Source organism: Seriola aureovittata, chromosome 9 (genome assembly GCF_021018895.1).
Source record: "Seriola aureovittata isolate HTS-2021-v1 ecotype China chromosome 9, ASM2101889v1, whole genome shotgun sequence".
NCBI classification, from domain to species: domain Eukaryota; kingdom Metazoa; phylum Chordata; class Actinopteri; order Carangiformes; family Carangidae; genus Seriola; species Seriola aureovittata.
Window position 1 is genome coordinate 24,203,893 of NC_079372.1, and position 21,158 is coordinate 24,225,050.

Below are 21,158 nucleotides of genomic sequence, written 5' to 3' on the forward strand. Positions count from 1 at the left end.
ATGTCTCGGTTCCTGGATATGGCAGAGTTTGGAGAAGCTGGTTCTTACCTTCGTCTCACCAATCTGGAGCAGCTGGCAGCAAAGGCCCAGGCTTTTGATGGTACATACACACATTTAACACACACACTATTGTAATTATTTGCGTTTTTTAAATTAACATGAAAACTATGAGCTTATATGTGTCTATATGGGTGTACAAATATATTGAATAGAAATGTGTGTAATTCATTCGTTTCAGGTACGAAGCGTGTCTGGATGCCCGATGATGTTGAAGCTTACACTGAAGTGGAGATCAGAGAACTGAATGGAGACAAGACCACTGTGGAGACCAAGGACGGACGGGTGGGTTAGTTAGTCAGTCAGTCAGTTAATTTGTCATTTAATTACTCAGTTAGACTTGTTTTGTCAATTAATATGTCACACAACTCTTCACTTAACAGAGGTAACTACGTTAGGTTTCATTTGGTATGTAACAAAACATTGACTTTAAAGATCATGATGTCAGTGTATTGATCAAATGTAGGTCTAGTAGGTCTAGTTCACTCAGGTGTTGGGACATAGTAAATTCAGTCCTCATGTGGATTTGTTTTCTGGTGTTTTCTGAGTGTCCATTCAGTGCAAGACCTGGAAGCATTCACTGTTTTGCCTTTCAAAGTAAAAGACATGTAAAAAGTCAATACTAGCTGGGTCAAAATCCTCAGATGTCTTCTTTTTGCAAAAAGTTAGACTTTTATACTACAGCCTGTTAACACTGGCTTTTCTCCATCATTTTGAGAAAACATGAGCAAAAGCAGCAGCAGTTATGCAAGATGTAATGAATTTATAATAAGGGAACAGAGCAACGGAAATCGCCCCAACTTCTGTGACGTAATGTTCTTTTTCTTTTTTTGAGGTTTGTTGTTTGTTCGCAAACCACTACTCAATGTTTGGTTCCCAAACCTGTTGAAATGCAGGCCGGTTCTCCAAAGACACCCAGGCAGAAGTGGCTCTGCACCAGCACTCCTAAAGCTCTGAGAGGATCAACCTCAATGTTGTATGTGTGTGTGTTTCAGTTTCTGATCGTAAAAGAAGATGACCTCCAGCCCATGAACCCTCCTAAGTTTGACATGCTAGAGGACATGGCCATGTTGACTCATCTAAACGAGGCTTCAGTCCTCTTCAACCTGAGGAGGAGATACAGCATGTGGATGATCTATGTTAGTATCTATAAGTTGACCGTTTTATTTCAATGAAAAAAAAAATCTTTGCACATTGGAAACTGTTTTTATCAAACTTTCATTTCTAACTCTGTGTCTGTGTCAGACCTACTCGGGTCTGTTCTGTGTCACAGTTAACCCGTACAAGTGGCTGCCAGTTTACTCTGCTGAGGTAGTAACAGCCTACAAAGGGAGGCGTCGTGCAGACACCCCGCCCCACATCTACGCCATCGCTGACAACGCCTACTCTGACCTGCTGCAGAGTGAGTCCCCTTTAACCTCTGACCTCGTACATCAGCCACATACTGACTTCAACCTAATGACCATATTCTTAGAATTATCCCACATACTGTCAGATGTTTACTTCTTCTGCTGCTGTTCTTTCATGTGGCTTCATTTCCCTCCACAGATCGAGAGAACCAGTCGATGCTCATCACGTAAGTCAGAGCCACAGCTGCTGTAACATCACAGACTGTAAATTCTGCAATTTAGCCAATAAATGTAAAGTCGTACTTGAACGACACTAGATGCCAGACCTCCACATGTGATGTTATGAAATAATCATAGTTATTCACGTCATCTGTGTGCTTTGGTTTCTTTATGTGTCAACAGGGATGATGGGTGCAGGTGCTGTGATTTATTTTGATTTGGTGATAGGTGTGTTAAAGGTCCCATATAGTATAAACATAGATGTTTCATTCCACGTCTCATTCCACAGAGAAATGCACACAGCCTGTATTCAGAAACTGAGCCTTAAAATGACATGAAATCTGCTATATCACTCAGAAAACCAATCAGGAGGGAGGATCAGAGCCTCCTCTCTTCTGATTGGCTAACCGATCGTTTGTTACTAGAGCTCCAGAGAGAAGCCTGAGAGAGGAGATGTAAAGCTACATTGAGATGATTTTTGGTTATTAAAACCACAAAGAAATCTTCTTATAGATCAACACTTCAAATAAAACACAGGAGAAGAGGAAAATGTGGGACATTTTGATAACTTCTAACTTCTAACAGTACCTGAGTGAAATCTGGTCTCTTGTCTGTCAGTGGTGAGTCAGGTGCAGGGAAAACCGTCAATACCAAGAGGGTGATTCAGTACTTCGCCATCGTCGCTGCACTGGGAGAAAATGTGAAGAAGGGAGTAAGTCTTCTTCTCCACTTTTATTTATTAGCATCTTGTTGCTGCAGTGTGAAAACTAATGTTACTGTATGTTAGAAGACAGTGACACAATAACCTCCTTTCCTCTGTGTGTGTGTTCAGGGGTCTTTAGAGGACCAGATCATTGAGGCTAATCCGGCCATGGAGGCCTTCGGCAACGCTAAAACCATCCGCAACGACAACTCCTCTCGCTTTGTGAGTTTAATAAAGTCTTGCTGTAATCATTCCTCCTGAAATCCACATTTCTTAGCAAAAATCTGTTCACCTGAAGTTTATTGGAGGCGAAAAAAACTGTAACCTGTTGTTTAAGTTTGCATGGTATTGTGTTATATTGAGTGTGGGTCTGTGTTTGTGCGTCTCAGGGAAAGTTCATCAGAATTCACTTTGGGCCGACAGGGAAGCTGGCATCTGCTGACATCGACATCTGTGAGTGTGTTTGTGTCAATAAACTACAACAGCTCTAATGACAGCTAATAACTCAACAGCTAATAATGACGTTTTTTGTGATAAAGCAGCAAATCTCAAATTACATTTGTATTTTAAAAATAGATGGGTCATGTAAGTGGCCACTCATTCATTCATTCATTCATTCATTCATTCATTCATTCATACAGGACAACAGACTGTTGTGTTGGTGAAGTTGTAGAGTTGTGTGTATTTATGTGTGTCTTTTATCAGATCTTTTAGAGAAGTCCAGAGTTGTGTTCCAGCAGCCAGGAGAGAGAAGCTATCACATCTACTACCAGATCCTGTCCAGTCACAAGCCAGAACTGCAGGGTAACCCCACCTATAACTGATGTTATTACTGTTTATATTAATACTGATGTTATTATTATATAAACACTCACACACAACTACAAATGAATTCTAATCTTAGTTGGAATCATATTACTTAGATTATAATTCAGATGTTAAAACTACAGTTTGTTCTCTCGTTAACATTTTAACATTTTTTGCAGCTGGGATTATTGGTTATAGCTACTCTGAAGGTTAACCAGGATGATTAAGAAATATTATTTAATGCTGTTATTTCTGTGGTTGTCTGTGTTGCAGACATGTTGTTGGTGACCACCAACCCCTACGACTACCACTTCTGCTCTCAGGGTGTGACCAAAGTGGAGAGCATCAATGACGGAGAGGAGCTGAAGCTCACTGACGTAAGAAACACACTCATCCCTGAAAGACACATGGTGTTCTGATGTCATACCATTTTTTAAATCTGTGTCTGTGTGTGCTTGTGTAGCATGCCATGGACACGCTGGGCTTCACGCCTGAGGAGAAGTATGGCTGCTATAAGATTGTTGGGGCCATCATGCACTTTGGAAACATGAGGTTCAAGAAGAAACAGAGAGAGGAGCAAGCTGAGGCCGACGGCACAGAGAGTAAGACACACCTTTAGTTATAACATGTAATCTACTCAAATAAAATGTCATCTATTATAACTTTTAAGCTAGCCACAACCACAACACATGACTCATTAACAACTGCTTCGACTTGAGTTTACAATGATGCCAGTAATGATCCATTGTTGTGTGGATAAGAAATTCCCAAACAGAGAAACACATCTGTCTGAAATTGATACTTCTTATCTTATCAGCTTCCTCACACACTTATATATGATTCTGCATACACACATACACACATGCATACAAGTATATAAATTTGTTTTTATCTGTCCTGTTATTTTTGTCCTCACTCCGTTTTATCAACTCATTTGTTTGGTTGTTTTATCAAGCATTAAAAAGCCTAATATAGGGCAGCAGCTGCAAATTAGATTCAGCTTGACGCCCTATACATCTGTTGCATTGTGTATCTGTATGTAACAATGTTTATCTGTATGGTCTGTAAATAAATCTTAAAAGTGGTACAGGCTGCCCATGATAGAGACATGGTTCTCATGTTATTGGGCGGGAATACAACATTAAACAGAGATGCTTTACTTCCAAAACCTGTTCAATAGATCAGAGTTTTCAAACCCTGCTGGTATATTAACACAGCAACAACTGGGAGGAAAGTGAGGAAACAGTTCTATCAGGGACATACATATATAACAGCATCGTCTGCATACATCTTAAAGAAAACAGCTCCATGATTTGATTCTTTTTCATCAATCAAATATAAACTGAAGAAAAGTGGAAAATACATTAAAAATACCTTTCATTTCTTTACCTATACTATAACTAAAGTTTTATCTCACTTTTCTGTTTTAAATATCAAATTAAGTTCCTATACCTTAGAATTCCTACTGCAAACAACCTCTACATCACCCATTACAACTGTTGAATGTTGGATATGATATGGTGTAACATATTATATTGTGTACGTGTATGAAATGTTTTGTGTGTGTTTAGGTGTTGATAAGGCAGCCTATCTGATGGGTATTAGCTCTGCTGACTTGCTGAAAGGCCTCCTGAATCCCCGCGTCAAAGTTGGACATGAGTTAATTGTGAAAGGACAGACAGTAGAACAGGTAACCAATTAATTCATCAATCAAGCAACCATTCTTTTTCTGTATTCAAGCATATTAACTGTCAAAACTGTCAATGAACCTAAAACTGGCCATTTTATGTGTGTGTGTGTGTGTAGGTTAACTATGCAGTAGCAGCCCTGGCCAAAGCCACCTACGATCGTATGTTTAAGTGGTTGGTGAGTCGTATCAACTTGTCTTTATACACGGCTCTGCCTCGTCAGTACTTCATCGGAGTCCTCGACATCGCTGGCTTTGAGATCTTTGAGGTAAAAAGGAAAGAAGGTCAGAGACATCTGGTCAAGATCCAGACATTTCCTAACATACCAAATATCAAAAGATGTAGAATAATGTACCAAACACCTCACTGTCTCATACACATGTAGCTTGTTTATCGGACATGTGTAGAAAGAGTTAACCATGAACTCATAGTGGGGCTGACTACAGGATTGATGTCTGACAGCTTGTTTGCCACCAACCACAACATATAAATCAGACAGACTTCGTGCAGCTAGGCCAGATGTTGCAAGTTGGAACCAGTGTGATCTTGGGAGCAGCTCTGTCTATGATACACAACTATGAAACTGTTTCTGTCTTTCTGCAGTTCAATAACTTTGAGCAGCTGTGTATCAACTTCACCAACGAGAAGCTGCAGCAGTATTTCAACCACCACATGTTCATCCTGGAGCAGGAGGAGTACAAGACAGAGGGGATAGAGTGGACCTTCATAGACTTCGGTTTGGACTTACAGGCCTGCATAGACCTCATAGAGAAGGTGTGTTTGTGTGGAGTCTGCTCACACAGGAATACTATGGGATGATTAATCGGCTGTCTCATTGTTCTCCAAGATGAAAAATTGTATTTGATATAAAAATACAACAAGATAATCAATGATTCTGTGTGCAGCCAATGGGTATTCTGTCCATCATGGAAGAGGAGTGTATGTTCCCCAAGGCCACGGACCATAGCTTTAAAACCAAACTCTATGACAACCATCTGGGGAAGTCGCTGAACTTCCAGAGGCCAAGGCCAGACAAGAAGCGTAAATACGAGACTCACTTTGAAGTGGTTCACTATGCTGGAGTGGTGAGTATTAGCTCGTATCATTCCTTTGCTGGTCCTGCTCATGTTTGAGTTTCTTTGTGCAGTCAGGCACCAACTAAAATTGACTAATATTTATTACAGATGAATTGATTTCCACAAATTTTCTTGCTGAGACGTAAGTCATTTAATATTTGGTGTATTTTTATGGTCATATTTTTGGGCAGTTTTTTGGGTTTTTAAAATTTAGAAAAGTTTGTGGTTCTCACTTTAGGCAACAAAAACAGTTATTTCTGATTCATCTTTGTTTGAATGAAGAAACCTTTGTACATGTAAATCTGTGTGTCGTCTGCATAAATATGATAAGATATTATGTTGTTTCCATAATCCTAGCCAGTAGATCCTAAATGGGGACTTCATGAGATTGGTGCTCACTAACACAAAAGAGACTACAGGATAGGACAGCAGGACTGAAAAAAAACTTTTCTCTGTGCAGAGTCAAATCTTTAGAACCTCTTGGAGAACAAGGAATTTAAAAAAATGATTTCATCGCAGGTGCCATACAACATCACAGGCTGGCTGGATAAGAACAGAGATCCTCTGAATGAGACGGTTGTGGCCCTGTTCCAGAAATCTTCCAACAAACTGATGGCTGGCCTTTTTGAGAACTACATCAGCTCTGAGATGGGTAACTAGACAAAGAGACAGTATTCAGTAGTTTCATATAGTGTCACAAATAAATAGAATCTAGAGGCTCCAAATTGGAATAAACCTGCATACCTTAAATGAAAATCACATGAGAAAGAAGTACAAGTGAGTGTGGTGACTCTGTGTATGCTATGAAAACAAGGGTTGTTTGTGATGCTGTTTCAGCCAGTGATCCGAAGGCTGAAACCAAACACAGGAAAAGGAAAGCAGCGTCCTTCCAGACAGTTTCACAGCTACACAAGGTGAGTTGGACCTTTCCTACCTGTGATTCAGGATCAAAATAAAGTGATCAAGAAGGAGATTGAAAAACAAAAAACAAATACTGTTTCCATCACTGGTAGAACACAGCCAAAAACAGAGTATACTTACTACTGAGTACAACAAGCTTGGGTTATGGTTCTTGCTGCCATCTCTTTCACTTAGAGAAAGCAGCAACACCCTCGACTGACTGTGATTGGCTGAGGCTCTTGACACACCAAACAGACATCTCCAACTCTTTGTCTTGTTTGAATACAGGAGAATCTAAACAAGCTGATGGCTAACCTCCGCAGCACTCAGCCTCATTTTGTCCGCTGCATCATCCCTAATGAGACAAAGAATCCAGGTAACCCAGCTACAGCAGGACTAAACATCTGTAGCCTCACTAGCAGCCCTGCATGTATTTAATGTTCATCATACACCAGGAAACTAAATGAAAACTGGAATGACAACTTTCCATATTGTAGATTCTTCCCCCTTTCCTTGCCTGTTGATTGTTTTGTCAATAAAATGTATGAAAAGAGTTTTTAAAAAACTGTTGAAGAAGTTTCAAGTGCCCCTGTCTGATTTCCAGGTGTGATGGATAACTTTCTGGTCCTACACCAGTTGAGGTGTAACGGAGTCCTCGAGGGTATCAGGATTTGCAGGAAGGGTTTTCCAAACCGTATCCTGTACGCTGAGTTCAAACAGCGGTGAGTCCAAAACCTAAGCACACACAGAAACACTACTTCATGTTTTAGTTGATGTACTGATCCCGGCTTTAAAGCCTCAGGTGGAGCCTGAGCAGCAGCTACAGTCCTGGTTTTCTAACCTGCTACTCTTCAGTGATCCATGTGAACTTGTTTCTGTTTTTTCTCAGTTATCGTATCTTGAATCCTTCTGCGATTCCGGAGGATTCGTTTGTGGACAGCAGGAAGGCTGTGGAGAAGCTGCTGGGCTCTCTGGACATAGACCACACCCAGTACAAGTTCGGACACTCAAAGGTACAACACACATACTGCAGTTCCTACAACTTACTTCTGCTCCCAGAGTTAAGATGGTGATTAAACATGATCTTCTTCATCTCCACTCCATCCTACTCAGGTCTTTTTTAAGGCGGGTCTGTTGGGTCAACTGGAGGACATGAGGGACGCCCGTCTGTCTCAGATCCTCACCACTGTCCAGGCCATGTGCAGAGGGAAGCTGATGAGGATGGAACGACAGAAGATGATGCTGCGAAGGTTAATATAATGAATAAAGGATAGGATGAATAAAGGATAAAATAAAAAATAACACTAAGAGAGTTTTGCATCCAGTTTATCTACTTAATTGTGCTTTCATGTGAGTTATTGTAATTTGCTAAAAATACTGATGTGGTCTTTAATTCTTCTCATCAGAGATGCTGTGATGGTAATCCAGTTCAACCTCAGAGCGTTCTTCTCTGTGAGGACTTGGCCATGGATGATGTTGTTCTATAAGCTCCGCCCCCTGCTCAGGAGTGCCCAGGTGGAGAAAGAACTGGCTGCTCTGAAAGAAGATTTCGCCAAACTGAAAGAGGCCTTCGACAGGTCTGTTACCTGCCTGTCAGTGGTGGACTGGCTGTTTGTATCTTCTTTGCAGTTTTTAGACATTTAGATGTTATTCTAAATAGAAAATAAAATAACAGCAGTCTCCATGACAGAAGATGTCTCTGTTTTCTACTCCATGGTTTTTTTTATCTGTCTTTTTGGTTTGTTGTGTTTTTCTCCATCAGATCAGAGATGAAACGTCGGGAGGCAGAGGAGAAGCAGGTGGTTTTGGTTCAGGAGAAAAATGACCTGGCTCTGCAGCTCCAAGCTGTAAGTCACTTACCCGAACATGCACGTTGGGAAATCCTCTTTATCCTAGTTCCACCTGGTATTGACATCTGTCCTACATCTGGATTTTTTTTCTCATTCAGGAAAAACATGTTAGTTTACCCTGTAAATGCAGAGAGAAGATATTGCTATTGGTGTTCTATCAAATCTGCCAGACGACATTGGATGGTCTCCTCGCCTCTTAAGTAAAAAAAAAAAAATAATCAGTCTTGCAGTCATTACTAATGAATCATTAGCATCTCCTGGAAAACTCCAAAAATACAGCCCCTAGACTGTGTTTGTTTGTTGCTCTGCAGTGTAAACCTTGTATCTCCAGGATTAATCTTTTTTTTATTGGTTAAGAAAATTCTCCCACTTTTTCACTTAAATGAACCTTTTAAAACCCAACCCCAAAAATTGAAAGTTTATGTTTTTTGCATCCTAATCATCTAGGAGCAGGACAACTTGGCGGACGCAGAGGACCGCTGCAATCAGCTGATTCAATCCAAAATCTCTCTGGAGTCGAAGCTGAAGGAGATGCAGGAGCGTCTGGAGGACGAGGAGGAGGTGAGCGCCACACTGACGTCCAAGAAACGGCAGCTGGAGGAAGAGGTGATGTCGCTGAAGAGAGACGTGGACGATCTGGAGATGACGCTGGCTAAAGTGGAGAAAGAGAGGCATGGAGTGGAGAACAAGGTGCGTCAGGTTGAAGAGCCTCAGTCTGGTGATAGTGAGAACAGATTAGTTTAAATAAGTTTTTATTTTTGTCCAGGTGAAGAACCTGTCTCAGGAGATGATTGTTCTGGATGAATCCATAGCGTCTCTGAGCAGGGAGAAAGCCGCCCTGCAGGAAGCTCACCAGCAGGCCCTGAATGACCTTCAGGCTCAGGAGGACAAAGTTAACATGCTGGCCAAGGCGAAAGCTCGACTCGAGCAGCAAGTGGACAGCGTAAGAAAAGATCTAAGTGTCCAAAGTTGAGCTGTATCGACAAACAGAAAGTATACTTACATTAAAATGATTCAGCTGCTTGTGCACATGATGGACTGGAACAATTTTAGAGAATGATTTGTTTTGTGTGATTTACATTTGTCTTGTAAGTCTACTAACATGTCTGTCTTTCTAAAAGATCTACTGTTGCCATAGAGACTAATAATAGATGCTGGATGCAGTTTGACTGGTGACAGATGGGTGAACTACAGGAAAAACCAACCTGTCCTGACTGTTGATATTCCCTCATTTGTTTGATGATGGTGATGGATAGCAATCTCTAATGCACTCTTCCAAAATCTTTCCCTAAAATCTCCTGAGAACCCACTAGAATTTCCTACAGCACCACCTTTAGAAACCACCTACGGAACCTGTAGAATTTCCTCACTGGCCAAAAGAACCACCTCAAGGCCCCTAGAACCTTCTCATTAACCACAAGAACTAAGTAAACAACTTCTAGAACCTCATCAAAGACCAAATAAACCATCTAAAGGGCATCCAGAACCTATTTAATTACCGCTCTAGCCCTCTAGTTACTGTTAAAAACCACAGGTAAGACCCCCAGAACCTCGTACAGGAAAACAAGAATCATCTACAGGGCCTCTAGAACCTCCTTAACATTCATTAAATAATGCTCAGATGGGTTACAAATTGAAGTAAGATACAACCTTAAGTGTCTTATAAGGTTTTGGTACGCCACCAGAACAACTTTGGTGCTCCTTGGCGCAGGTTGTCCAAATTTTACAATCTAAAACTTTGTTCTATGAGTTTGTCAGTGATTTCTCACACCTTCTCATCTCTCTGTCCATGCAGGTGGAAGTTTCCTTGGAGCAGGAGAAGAAGGTCCGGGTGGATCTAGAACGAACAAAGCGGAAGCTGGAGGGGGATCTGAAGCTGTCCATGGATTCAGTGAGGGACCTGGAGAACCAGAAGGATGAGCTGGAGGAGAGACTGAAGAAGTAGGAAACACATCCAGAGCTTGTGGTTTTTATCTTGTATTGAACAAAAATGGTTGAATTTCTGCTTTCTCACAAATCAAGATTGTGAAACTAATCAGAAGTAATCACTGAATAATAACCAATATTAGTATTAATATAATCTCTATTGCACTTTCTCATTCCGTTTCGATTGTTTCTTCCTTTCTCTCACTGTCTGTCGTCACACCTCCCTAAAGAAAAGACTTTGAGTTGGGTCAGCTTCAGTCTAAAATGGAGGATGAGCAGAATTTGGTCACTCAGCTTCAGAAGAAGATCAAAGAGCTTCAGGTCAGTCAGGCAGATCCAGAACAGGACTTGTTTAGTTTCCTGATCCTCATCTCTGTCACTGCTACTGCTACAGGAGTGTGCTGTTGTGACTGCTCCCTCAGACTCGTATCGAGGAGCTGGAGGAGGCACTGGATGCTGAGCGGGCATGGCGCTCCAAAGCTGAGCGTCAAAGGAACGACATCGCCAGAGAGCTGGAGGAGCTGGGAGAGAAACTGGAGGAGGCAGGAGGAGCCTCTGCCGCTCAGATCGCTCTCAACAGGTCTTCATCACATTAAAGATACAGGGATTAATACTTATAGATTAACAATGAAATATATTACTCAACATTTATCAGTTATAGAACCAGGTATTCTTCTCAGGAGTGGGTGCAGATTTTCACCATAAAAATGATAAGCTGAGAATATCTCAACAGTGTGTTTTCAGTTTGTTGAGCTGCCCTCAAATGGCAGCAGCAATCAGTTAATGCAACTTCCAGTTTTCCAGAAATGATTTCGACTGAGTCAGTGATTGGTCAACTAGAATTTGTAGATTTTTTTTTTTTATCCATTTCCAAGAACCTTTTGAACAAAAGTAGAAATACTCTGTGAAAACTTTGGGACCTCTGGGGCTGTGTAGAATCATCTTTCAGGGAAACCTAATGGCCTCAGTGTGTTTCAGTGTGCCCAACATATGCCTGGGTCTTCAGCCCGAGTCTGGCCTACATCTGGGTGGAGTCCAGCTGTTATCTTGCGATATTGGCTGACAGCCAAAAGATTTTCTGTGTGTCCACTAGGATTGGTCCAGATGTTGAAGTAGCATCTTACAATCATGCTGTATATGGGCCAGATTCTGGCAGTGGAACTGGGCGTATACTGGGCCAGAAGAGACCAAGCATGTGGCCCAAGTATGGGCCAGATTTATTTTACTATCTGGGTCTAACAGTGTCTACTTGTGTCTCATTTGATGTGAACTGTTGAGTGCACTTTGAATTCCTTAAAGGAGAGGCTGTCTGAAACCACTTTGTTATCCCCGTTTGAACGAATGCTTCTGTTTGCAGACCTGTTTTTTTGTCTGAAGCGTACCCTTTGACTACAAACTGTAACTAACTTCATATCAAACAGGAAGCGAGAGGCAGATTTCCTGAAGATGCGTCGGGATCTGGAGGAGGCAGGGCTTCACCACGAGGCAATGGCTGCCACTCTGAGGAAGAAGCACTCGGACACGGTGGCAGAACTCAGCGAGCAGATCGACGCTCTGCAAAGAGCCAAACAGAAACTGGAGAAAGAGAAGACAGAGTTCAGGCTGGAGGCCGACGACCTGGCCACAAATGTGGAGCAGCTGTCCAGGGCCAAGGTACAAACTACACCAGGAGCAATAGTTTTACCAACATCAGCTTACTCATCATGTTGAGTTCTACTGAGCCTGTTGCATAATGGGAAACATAGGATCCAGAGTTTTTGGAGTTTGACACACTCTAGGGACTAAGAGCAGAGAAATCTCAGCCTCCGAAGCGTTGTTTGTGACAACTCATTTGTACCCTGAGTTTATGAAGTGCAGTATGAAATCTCTGGAGTACTTTAAACCACAGAAGTAAACCCTCTACCAGAGCAGACCTACATATATTCTAAAAGATCCAAAGCTGAAACATTTTCTACAGTCCAGCTAAGAAAAAGCACATCATGAGTTGAACAGGCCTACGGACAGTAACTCAGACTCTGAACATAGATGATCAGGACAGGCCAAGATAACTTCAGCTTTCCTCCAGGACCTACTTATTATGGAGTTGAATGTGACTCCGTCCAGAAACTATCATATAGTGTATATCATAATGTATATAAATCTGTTATGAATCTTCAGTCTCCAAGCTGAAACAACCCTAATGACATTTTAGTTTCAGAATGCCTTGGCCCAGATTCTATCATCAGTATGTAAATTATAATTTATTATCTGAGTGTGTGTTTGTGGGCTTAGGCATTCTCTGGTGATGGTTGAGGTAGCGGTAAAGGAATGCATTATGCATATGTGTGTGTGTGTGTGTGTGTGTGTGTGTCTGTGTGTGTGTGTAGGGAGCTGTGGAGAAGATGTGCAGGGTTTATGAGGACCAGCTGAACGAGAGCAGGAGCAGAGCTGAAGAGCTGCAGAGACAACTGACTGAAGTCTCTGCTCAGAAAGCACGAGCCCTGACTGAGACTGGTACAACACACACACATACACACACACATATATATATATATATATATATATATATATGTGTGTGTATAATATAACTATCATGACATTATACTATAGAATAATAATCTCAAAAGAGAATATTTGGAGCTTCACGGACAAAAAACTTCAAGAGCTTTCAGACAAATGATATGGATAGAAGATATGGACAGAGCCTGTATTTTCTCTTAATTCTTGGTTGATAAACACACTTTCTGACAGAGGGTCTAATGCAGGAGGCTGAACTTACGCTGACGTCTTTCTTCTCTCTCTTTGTTCTTCCAGCTGAGTACAGCCGTCGTCTGGAGGAGCGGGACACTATGATTGGTCAGCTCCAGCGCTCTAAGGCGGGGTTTTGCCAGAACTCTGATGATCTGAAGAGGCAGCTGGAGGAGGAGAGCAAAGTAACACTCAAACCTTTTTACTCTAATCCATCATTTGTATATAGGACTCATGACCATTCTTACAAATTTACTTAGATCTAAATTAGCTAATTTCTGTCCCTCCTTGATGAAGGTGTGTTAAATAGAAGGATCTGTGGATAAGAGCATCAGGTATGTGGTTCAAAGTGACTGGATGTGTTGTTTGGCGTGTTTCAGGCTCGTGTAGCTCTTGCTCACGCAGTGCTGGCTTCCCGTCATGACTGCAGTCTGCTCAAAGAGCAGCTGGAGGAGGAGCAGGAGGCCAAAGCTGAACTGCAAAGGGAACTATCTAAAGCCAACAGTCAGGTGGTTCAGTGGAGGGCCAAGTATGAGACCGATGCTGTTCTGAGGATAGAGGAGCTGGAAGATGCAAAGTAAGATAATACTGCTACTACTGCTACCGCCTTCACCAGCTGCTCTGGATCACACTTCAGGAACCTTTTGTTGCTTCTAGTTCATTTCTTTTGCTTGTTGCATTTTGTTGCTTGCAGGAAGAAGTTAGTTGTCAAACTGCAGACTGTTGAAGAAGCTGTGGAGGTATCTCAGGCCAAATGTTCCTCATTGGAGAAAACCAAACAGCGTCTGCAGACAGAGATTGAAGACCTGGCGGTTGCACTGGAGCGCTCAAATGCTGCCGCTCTGGCTCTGGACAAGAAGCAACGCAACTTTGACAAGGTCTGTCAGCAACGCAACCCATAACCCTCAATATAGCTGTAAACAATGAAGGAAATTAATAACAAAACTCACCACCAGTAGATGGTGGCAATAAAAGCAGCTCAGAAACAAACACATGTACTGCTTTTTCCTTGTTTAATGCAGTTGCTGAGTGACTGGAAAGTGAAGTTTGAGGAGAGTCAGACAGAGCTGGAGGCGTCGCAGAGAGAGTCTCGCAGTCTGAGTACCGAGCTCTTCAAACTGAAGAACTGCTACGAAGAAGCTCTGGACCACCTGGAAACAGTTAAACGAGAAAACAGGAACCTACAAGGTACTCTGTCTCTCTCCTTCACCTATAGCAGCCACATGGATAACTAGGTTTGTGGACTTGGTCTAGGGTCAGGTCTTGAAACCAATGTGAGCTGCAAACCTACATATTCTACATTTCTTCCAACGTGTTAGCTGTAGGTTCATAAGTTTCATTCGAAAAACTCCCACTCCACACTGACACTTCATTGTGTGGAAGCGGGTATTTTTTAATGCTATAGCAAGTGTGTCCTGCTTTGTTTAGGATTTGGGTTCTTCCCCATCCTGAAATGATCCTCCTCAATATATATATATATATATATATATAGAAATGAGATAGCATTATGTTATTATAGCATGTATGTAGTCAAATATTTGAGGAGTTAACCTGCAACCATTTAAGCACCAGTGTGTAAGATTTAGTGGCATCTAGTGATGAGGTTGCAGATTGCAACCAACTGAATACCCCTCCAATCCCCTCACCCCTCCCTTTCCAAGCTGTAGGAGAACACATGGTGGCCTTCAGATAATGTAAAAATGCAAAAGTGTGGCAGGCTAGCTTAAAAACTTTGCAGTTCATAGTAAACAAGTTTCTTAATAAACCAAAACCAGAGCAGCAATCAAAACAGAACTTTACATCATCTCATCGCTGAACTGAACTATAAGAAATAGTTTCACACTGTTTCAGAACGGACGACTGCAACACATCAGACCAGAGCAATGGTCTGTTTTCATTCTAACACAAGACTTGGTGATCCAGGCAGGCGTTTCCACAACACTTTGACTAACCTTGTGTATCTGACTTGATCCCAGTCTTCAAAGGTTTGGCTATAGCTTACATAACTGTTATGGACTAAAATGAATATTGATTGATTGAAAAATTGATTGAGCGAATATCTTGATTCTAGAGGAGATCCTTGACCTGACTGATCAGCTCAGTCAAGGAGGGAAGACCATCCATGAGCTTGAGAGGATGAAGAAGATCCTTGATGTGGAGAAGAGCGACATCAGAGCAGCTCTGGAGGAAGCAGAGGTAACTGACTTGCCTGCTGTAGATACTGCATCTGTCAACTCTCCACCAGCTAGACAGTTGTCCTAAACCACTGTACCTGCAAACTCTCTTCCAACCAGGGTACTCTGGAGCACGAGGAGAGTAAGACTCTGAAATTTCAGATGGAGCTGCAGCAGATAAGGACTGAGATAGAGCGAAAGATTGCAGAGAGAGATGAAGAGATCGACAACCTCAGGTACCAAATATATAGAGTAACAGACTCAGTGTCTTAATGTCAGTAAAAGACCTGACAAGTCCAGGTACCAAATTTAAAACTGTATGAAATATCCTGCCCACCAGGCGAAGCCACCAGCGCTCCTTGGAGACCCTGCAGGCCAGTTTGGAGGCGGAGGTTCGTAGTCGCAGCGAGGCAGTTCGTCTGAGGAAGAAGATGGAGTCTGACCTGAACGAGATGGAGGTTCAGCTGGGACATGCTAACAAACAGGCAGCCGAGAGCCAGAGGGTCATCAGACACCTGCAGACACAGGTAATCTCAGATATTAAGAAAATAAACTCAAGGTTAGGGCAGCAAGGACAGATAAAAGATCTGACCTAAAATACTAAAATACAATCTGAACAATCACATTTGCCTTAGGGGAATTATTAATCTGCACTTTTTGCTGTTTTCTGATTGACGATTAATCAATCAATTGTGAAAATGATCAGCAGATTAATTGATGATTGAAATAATTAACAAAAATAACAACAAAGTCACGAGACACAGACAGTTGCACTGGTTTTTGCGTGTACATGTAATGTTTAGATTCTTTGTTTTCAGTGAGCTGAGGCTGGTGGGTTTCAGGGCTACATCTGACTTCAGGACATACAAAACATGATGATCAAATACCAGTAACACAATAAACTTAATTAGCATAAAAATGATTGATTTTGCCCTGCAAATTACATGACTCTAACAGATATGAACTGTTTATTGGGAAAATTTTACTATAGACAAAATTTTAACATCAGTGAAATTGTAGTATAACATGATTTGTATATAATTATAACCAGTAATGCATGATGTCCACTTTAGTTGACACATGATTAATTGTAATTTTCTGCTTGTACATAATCATTATTTGACAAATGTAACAATAATATTGTTCCTTGTTACTTGCTAGCACCACAATTTTTATCTGCTTGAGTCTTTCTATAGAAGCACCTGATAGATATTCCAAAGGTGTTTGGCATATCTGACATATGGTTGGTAATCTTAGATGTTGGATGTTTTCAGCTGCAATTACAGTTGTTTGCAACTAGGTTGCAGCCTATGGTGTTTTCAAGGGCTGTCCGCATACATACACATACACTCACCCACCTGTCACTCATTATACATAACTTTAAGCCTTAATAAAAATTTTAACAGGTCAGTTATGTATAAAACTCACCCCCTGTACAGTTGTCATGAAGGAAGAAATTAGCTATACAGACCAAAAACTCATTGGAAGAACTGTAGTTTTTGGCTTCACTTTTCAGCCTCGAAAGGTTGATGCTTGGGCATACTCGACGTTTCGTCGGCCATCTTGGATGTTGGGGGTTTTTAGCTGCACTTTCATTTGCTTGCAACAAGGCGGCGGTCTATGGTAATTCCACCATCCAATCCCAGGCATATGCAAGACATTGGATTTTGAATAGCTGTCCAAGGTAGTGACCGCTACGTGTGAAAGGGTTAATTAGGTACAATTGTGAATGCAGGACATCTTCCACCACTGGGCCCCTGGTGTTTCTGGTAAGTTTAGGGATCAGAAAGAGTAAAATTCAAACACATGAAGCAGGAAGAATTATTAGCATCTGGCTGTTAACAGATTAATAAGAACAGCATAATGATGTAAAGATATTTCAGGGTTTGTCTGCCCCCAACTGGCATTTTTTAAAAATTCTATATCATTGCTTTTCATACTACGTGGCATGATATTTAATTCTTAAACTTTTTGTGTTCCAGGTTAAAGAGCAGCAGGTAGAGCTGGAAGATAAAGTCCAGTTGACCAATCAGCTGAGAGAACAGATCGTCCTGCTGGAGCGACGCTTATATCTGATGACGGCTGAGGAGCAGGAGCTGCGTGGGATCCTCGAGCAGACCGACCACGCCCGCAGGATGGCTGAACACGAGCTGGTGGAGGTGGCAGAGAGAGTTAACCTGCTCACTACACAGGTATACACCCACACACACACACACACAGGCTGATTGCAGACTGACTGATTTACTTACTGATTGATCGACTGATTACCTGACTGATGTCCTGGTGTTGCAGAACTCAGGTCTGGTGAACCAGAAGAGGAAGATGGAGGCTGATCTGTCTCTGCTGACAGGAGAGGTGGACGAGGCGATGCAGGAGAGTCGCAGTGCTGAGGAGAAAGCCAAGAAGGCCATCACTGATGTCTGTACTGAGTCCTGACCTCTGACCTTTGACCTCTTTTATTTACTTCTTTTTGATTGTTTTCTTGTGTTTTGGGAGGAACAGAACAGTTTTTTGTTTTTTTAAAAAACCTTTTCTGCTGTTCCTCCCTTCTCTTCTCATCTGTTCTGCTTTTTGTTGGAAAGTTTGAAGTTGTGTTGCTGCTGTAAAGTCTATGTTTTTGGAGAACTTAAGTGAACTCTGTGCATATGTGTCTCTCCAGGCGGCTCTGATGGCGGAGGAGCTGAAGAAGGAGCAGGACAGCAGCAGCATGTTGGAGAGAATGAAGAAGAACATGGAGTCTACAGTAAAAGGTACAAAAACAACACACATAGTGGTAATAACTCCTCTGTTTAACACAGAGATCACCTGCTGGTCCTGCAGATCAATGATCTTTGTTTGTGCCTCTGACAGACCTGCAGGTCAAACTGGATGAGACGGAGCAGATCGCGCTGAAGGGAGGAAAGAAGCAGCTTCTTAAACTGGAGACAAGAGTGAGTGAAAACTTGACAACTGTTTCTGTTCTCGCTGTGTTAACATGGTTTCTCACTCCTTAGAAACAACATGCTGAGTAGAGCAGTAAGGTTAAAAGCTCTCATTCTCTGTCTCTCTGACAGTAGCTGCATTTCAGTCTCCTGATCCAGATTCAGCAGGTGTAAACAGGGTCAATAAAAAAGGTTTGTTGCTGTGTGTGCAGGTGAGGGAGCTGCAGACGGAGCTGATGGTTGAGCAGAAGAGGAGTGAGGAGTACCAGAAAGGGGTCCGCCGCTATGAGAGAAAAGTCAAAGAGCTGACGTACCAGGTCTGATAACCTCTCATCATTCAGTTGCTGCTTCTGTCCTCATCATACAGATGTTCTGTTGGTTCTCTGTGTTTATCATTGGTTCTCTTTGTGATCCTGCAGTCAGAGGAGGACAGGAAGACTCTGCTGAGGATGCAGGAGCTGATTGATAAGCTTCAGACCAAAGTCAAGAGCTATAAGAGACAAGCTGAGAACGCTGTGAGTGCTTATTATTGTAATGTTCTTGCATTAAAAGTAAAACAACAGAGGTCACAAACAGAAGCCAAAGTTGATTTTGAGTTTAAAGATTTGTTGTTGTTCCTCTGTTTGTCCCCCAGGAGGAGCAGGTGAGCTGCAGCACAGTGCGTTTCAGGAAAGTCCAACACGAGCTGGATGACGCAGAGGAGAGAGCCGACATCGCAGAGACGACAGTCAACAAGCTGCGGATTAGAACCCGTGAACAGACCAGCAAAGTTGCTGTGGTGAGTCACACTGTGCATTTTAATTCTGTAGCTCACATGAAATGTTTCTATCTAAAAGTGTTTCTAATCTGCTGATTGTGTTTTTCTGCAGATCGCTGAATGAAGCTCTCCTGCCTCTCCGTCAGTGGGTTTCTGATGTTTGATTGCTGTGTGTTTTTGGCTGATGTGTTGTATTGTTGCTGTATTGTCCAGGATCAGGGGGGGACACTTGAATCTGCATCTACTCTGTGTAACCGTGTCATTATGTTTCTATATTTCTCCACTGTAAAGCACTGAAGTTAACTGGTTTGTAGAGGAAGTGTTGAAGGTAGCAAGTATGTACAAGAGCTGAGTGAACTGGTTTGTAGAACTGAATAGTCTCATGCAACATGTCAGTCAGTCACTACCTGCAAACTTTGTCACACAGTACTCAAAGTGAGTTTGCTGCACTGTGTAAGGTTGTAATGCTTTAGTTTGGTGATATATAAAGACTAGTAGTAAGACTAGTGAGTGAGAGAAGGCGTCAGTGTCAGACGTGTAGTGTGAGGCTGTGGCTAATTTTTGGAAGTAGTCTATACCAGTGCATACCTGGTGACAGTCTCAGCAGAAAGTATTCACTTTTTTTTTTTTTTGTTTTGTTTACCTCCCTGATTCCTCCTTTTTTAATCCTCAGTTTGAAAACTTTCCTGGTTGTTGGTGAAAATGGTGAGAAATGTGCATGTTTTGCTGAGAACAAAATAAGCTACAGACCAAGGGACAGCAAGTAATGTGTGACTGCAGGATTGACTGCAGCGGCATATCAACAAAGTCACTGAGTGGCTACTAGTGGCTACGTTTACATGTATTACATAAAGTACGTTATTAAAGGTGCTAATGTAAGTATTTGTTATTGCTACATAGCTAGCTAGCTATTGCTACGTTAGCATCAACAGCTGTTTACTTACCAGTCTAGAAGAGACATGAGTTCAGCATCAAACTTCATTCCTTTACTCAGCAGTAGCTGTCTCCAGAGGTGGAAAACAACAGCAATGTCAACAAAGTGGTAACTCTTGTTTTGCTTGTATTTCTTCATTTCTTTGCCGCCGAATATGGTTTTCTGCCCTCCGGGTGGCGCTACTTCCTCATCCTCTCCTGTTGGACTGATTGCAGACTCGACGCTAAAATGACACTAAAGCCTCTTGAAGTGCACATTGGTTTAATGAGATGGGACGGCCGGGGCTAGCTGGCTAGCATGCTAACTTCAGCAGATATTTCTGCAACACAATATGTAATCGTCTTTGTCACAACACCAAAACTGTTATTTCTTCACATTCTGTTGCTAATTAGTAAAATTTTTTGAATGTTTTAAACTAAAATACTTACATATAGCACCTTTAAACCTGCATTAAGTGATGTTTTTGATATTTGCATTCAACCAGATTACTCTGTGTGGTGTTAGAATGTCTCTTACTATTTTTAGTCTCTTAGATTTCAGCTACACATTGACTGCATCTCATAGAAAACAATAAGTAGCCAAAATATAAGTACATAAAAAAGCTCAGACAAGCCACGCCCAGCAGTGAACAGAAGACAGACACAGTCAGAGCAGCTGGTGAACATAGTGCAGCCTTTATCAGCTAAACAGCCAGATAAGAGGAGGAGCTGGTGGAAACCAAACAAAGAGCTAAAAGAGAGGGAACACTCAACTGAGATTCATCAGGTGACACAAACGGCACTCCACATGAATCATCATGTTGCTCTGTAACTGCTGGATGTACAAGTAGGAACCTGGTTGCTGAAAAGTTAGCCACAATACTTCCCTCCATCAAAATCACGGGTCATCACTTCAAACCATGTACCTGTATTCAGACTGTATATCTGATCTGAATATTGATGTGTGGGTTTTACTGTAGTCAGACATTTTGATTGAAATCTTCAGTGTAGTAAAAAAAAATAAAAAAATAAAAACCCTGTTGGTGTTCTTTATTTTATTGTGTATGCCTCAAAATACCTCAGCCTGTGACA

The 21,158-nt window shown here is 41.8% G+C and overlaps 1 protein-coding gene across 1 annotated transcript; it reads left to right on the forward strand.

Moving 5' to 3' along the window:
- LOC130175266 (myosin-7-like) lies at nucleotides 1–19,911 on the forward strand. Its single transcript, XM_056385643.1, has 45 exons — nucleotides 1–100; nucleotides 239–342; nucleotides 1,053–1,196; nucleotides 1,303–1,459; nucleotides 1,606–1,633; nucleotides 2,244–2,337; nucleotides 2,458–2,550; nucleotides 2,718–2,781; nucleotides 3,034–3,132; nucleotides 3,409–3,512; nucleotides 3,599–3,737; nucleotides 4,707–4,825; nucleotides 4,942–5,091; nucleotides 5,427–5,597; nucleotides 5,729–5,908; nucleotides 6,419–6,551; nucleotides 6,737–6,813; nucleotides 7,088–7,175; nucleotides 7,404–7,521; nucleotides 7,689–7,812; nucleotides 7,913–8,049; nucleotides 8,206–8,376; nucleotides 8,562–8,646; nucleotides 9,097–9,339; nucleotides 9,416–9,592; nucleotides 10,445–10,590; nucleotides 10,806–10,896; nucleotides 10,998–11,155; nucleotides 11,997–12,228; nucleotides 12,942–13,068; nucleotides 13,369–13,487; nucleotides 13,683–13,879; nucleotides 13,997–14,180; nucleotides 14,325–14,490; nucleotides 15,374–15,498; nucleotides 15,597–15,712; nucleotides 15,817–16,003; nucleotides 17,459–17,668; nucleotides 17,769–17,894; nucleotides 18,136–18,226; nucleotides 18,327–18,406; nucleotides 18,610–18,714; nucleotides 18,817–18,912; nucleotides 19,032–19,175; nucleotides 19,267–19,911. Exons 1-45 carry the CDS (start codon nucleotides 1–3, stop codon nucleotides 19,276–19,278), a joined length of 5,811 nt encoding a protein of 1,936 aa, XP_056241618.1. The 3' UTR covers nucleotides 19,279–19,911.
- The last annotated feature ends 1,247 nt before the right edge of the window (nucleotides 19,912–21,158 follow it).

Bases quoted from the DNA above. Each gene is read 5' to 3' on its own strand.
- LOC130175266 (XM_056385643.1), top strand. From the start codon at position 1: ATGTCTCGGTTCCTGGATATGGCAGAGTTTGGAGAAGCTGGTTCTTAC. The intron at 9,593-10,444 runs GTAAGAAAAGAT...CTGTCCATGCAG, and splicing joins TCGAGCAGCAAGTGGACAGC to GTGGAAGTTTCCTTGGAGCA. The intron at 14,181-14,324 runs GTCTGTCAGCAA...TGTTTAATGCAG, and splicing joins AGCAACGCAACTTTGACAAG to TTGCTGAGTGACTGGAAAGT.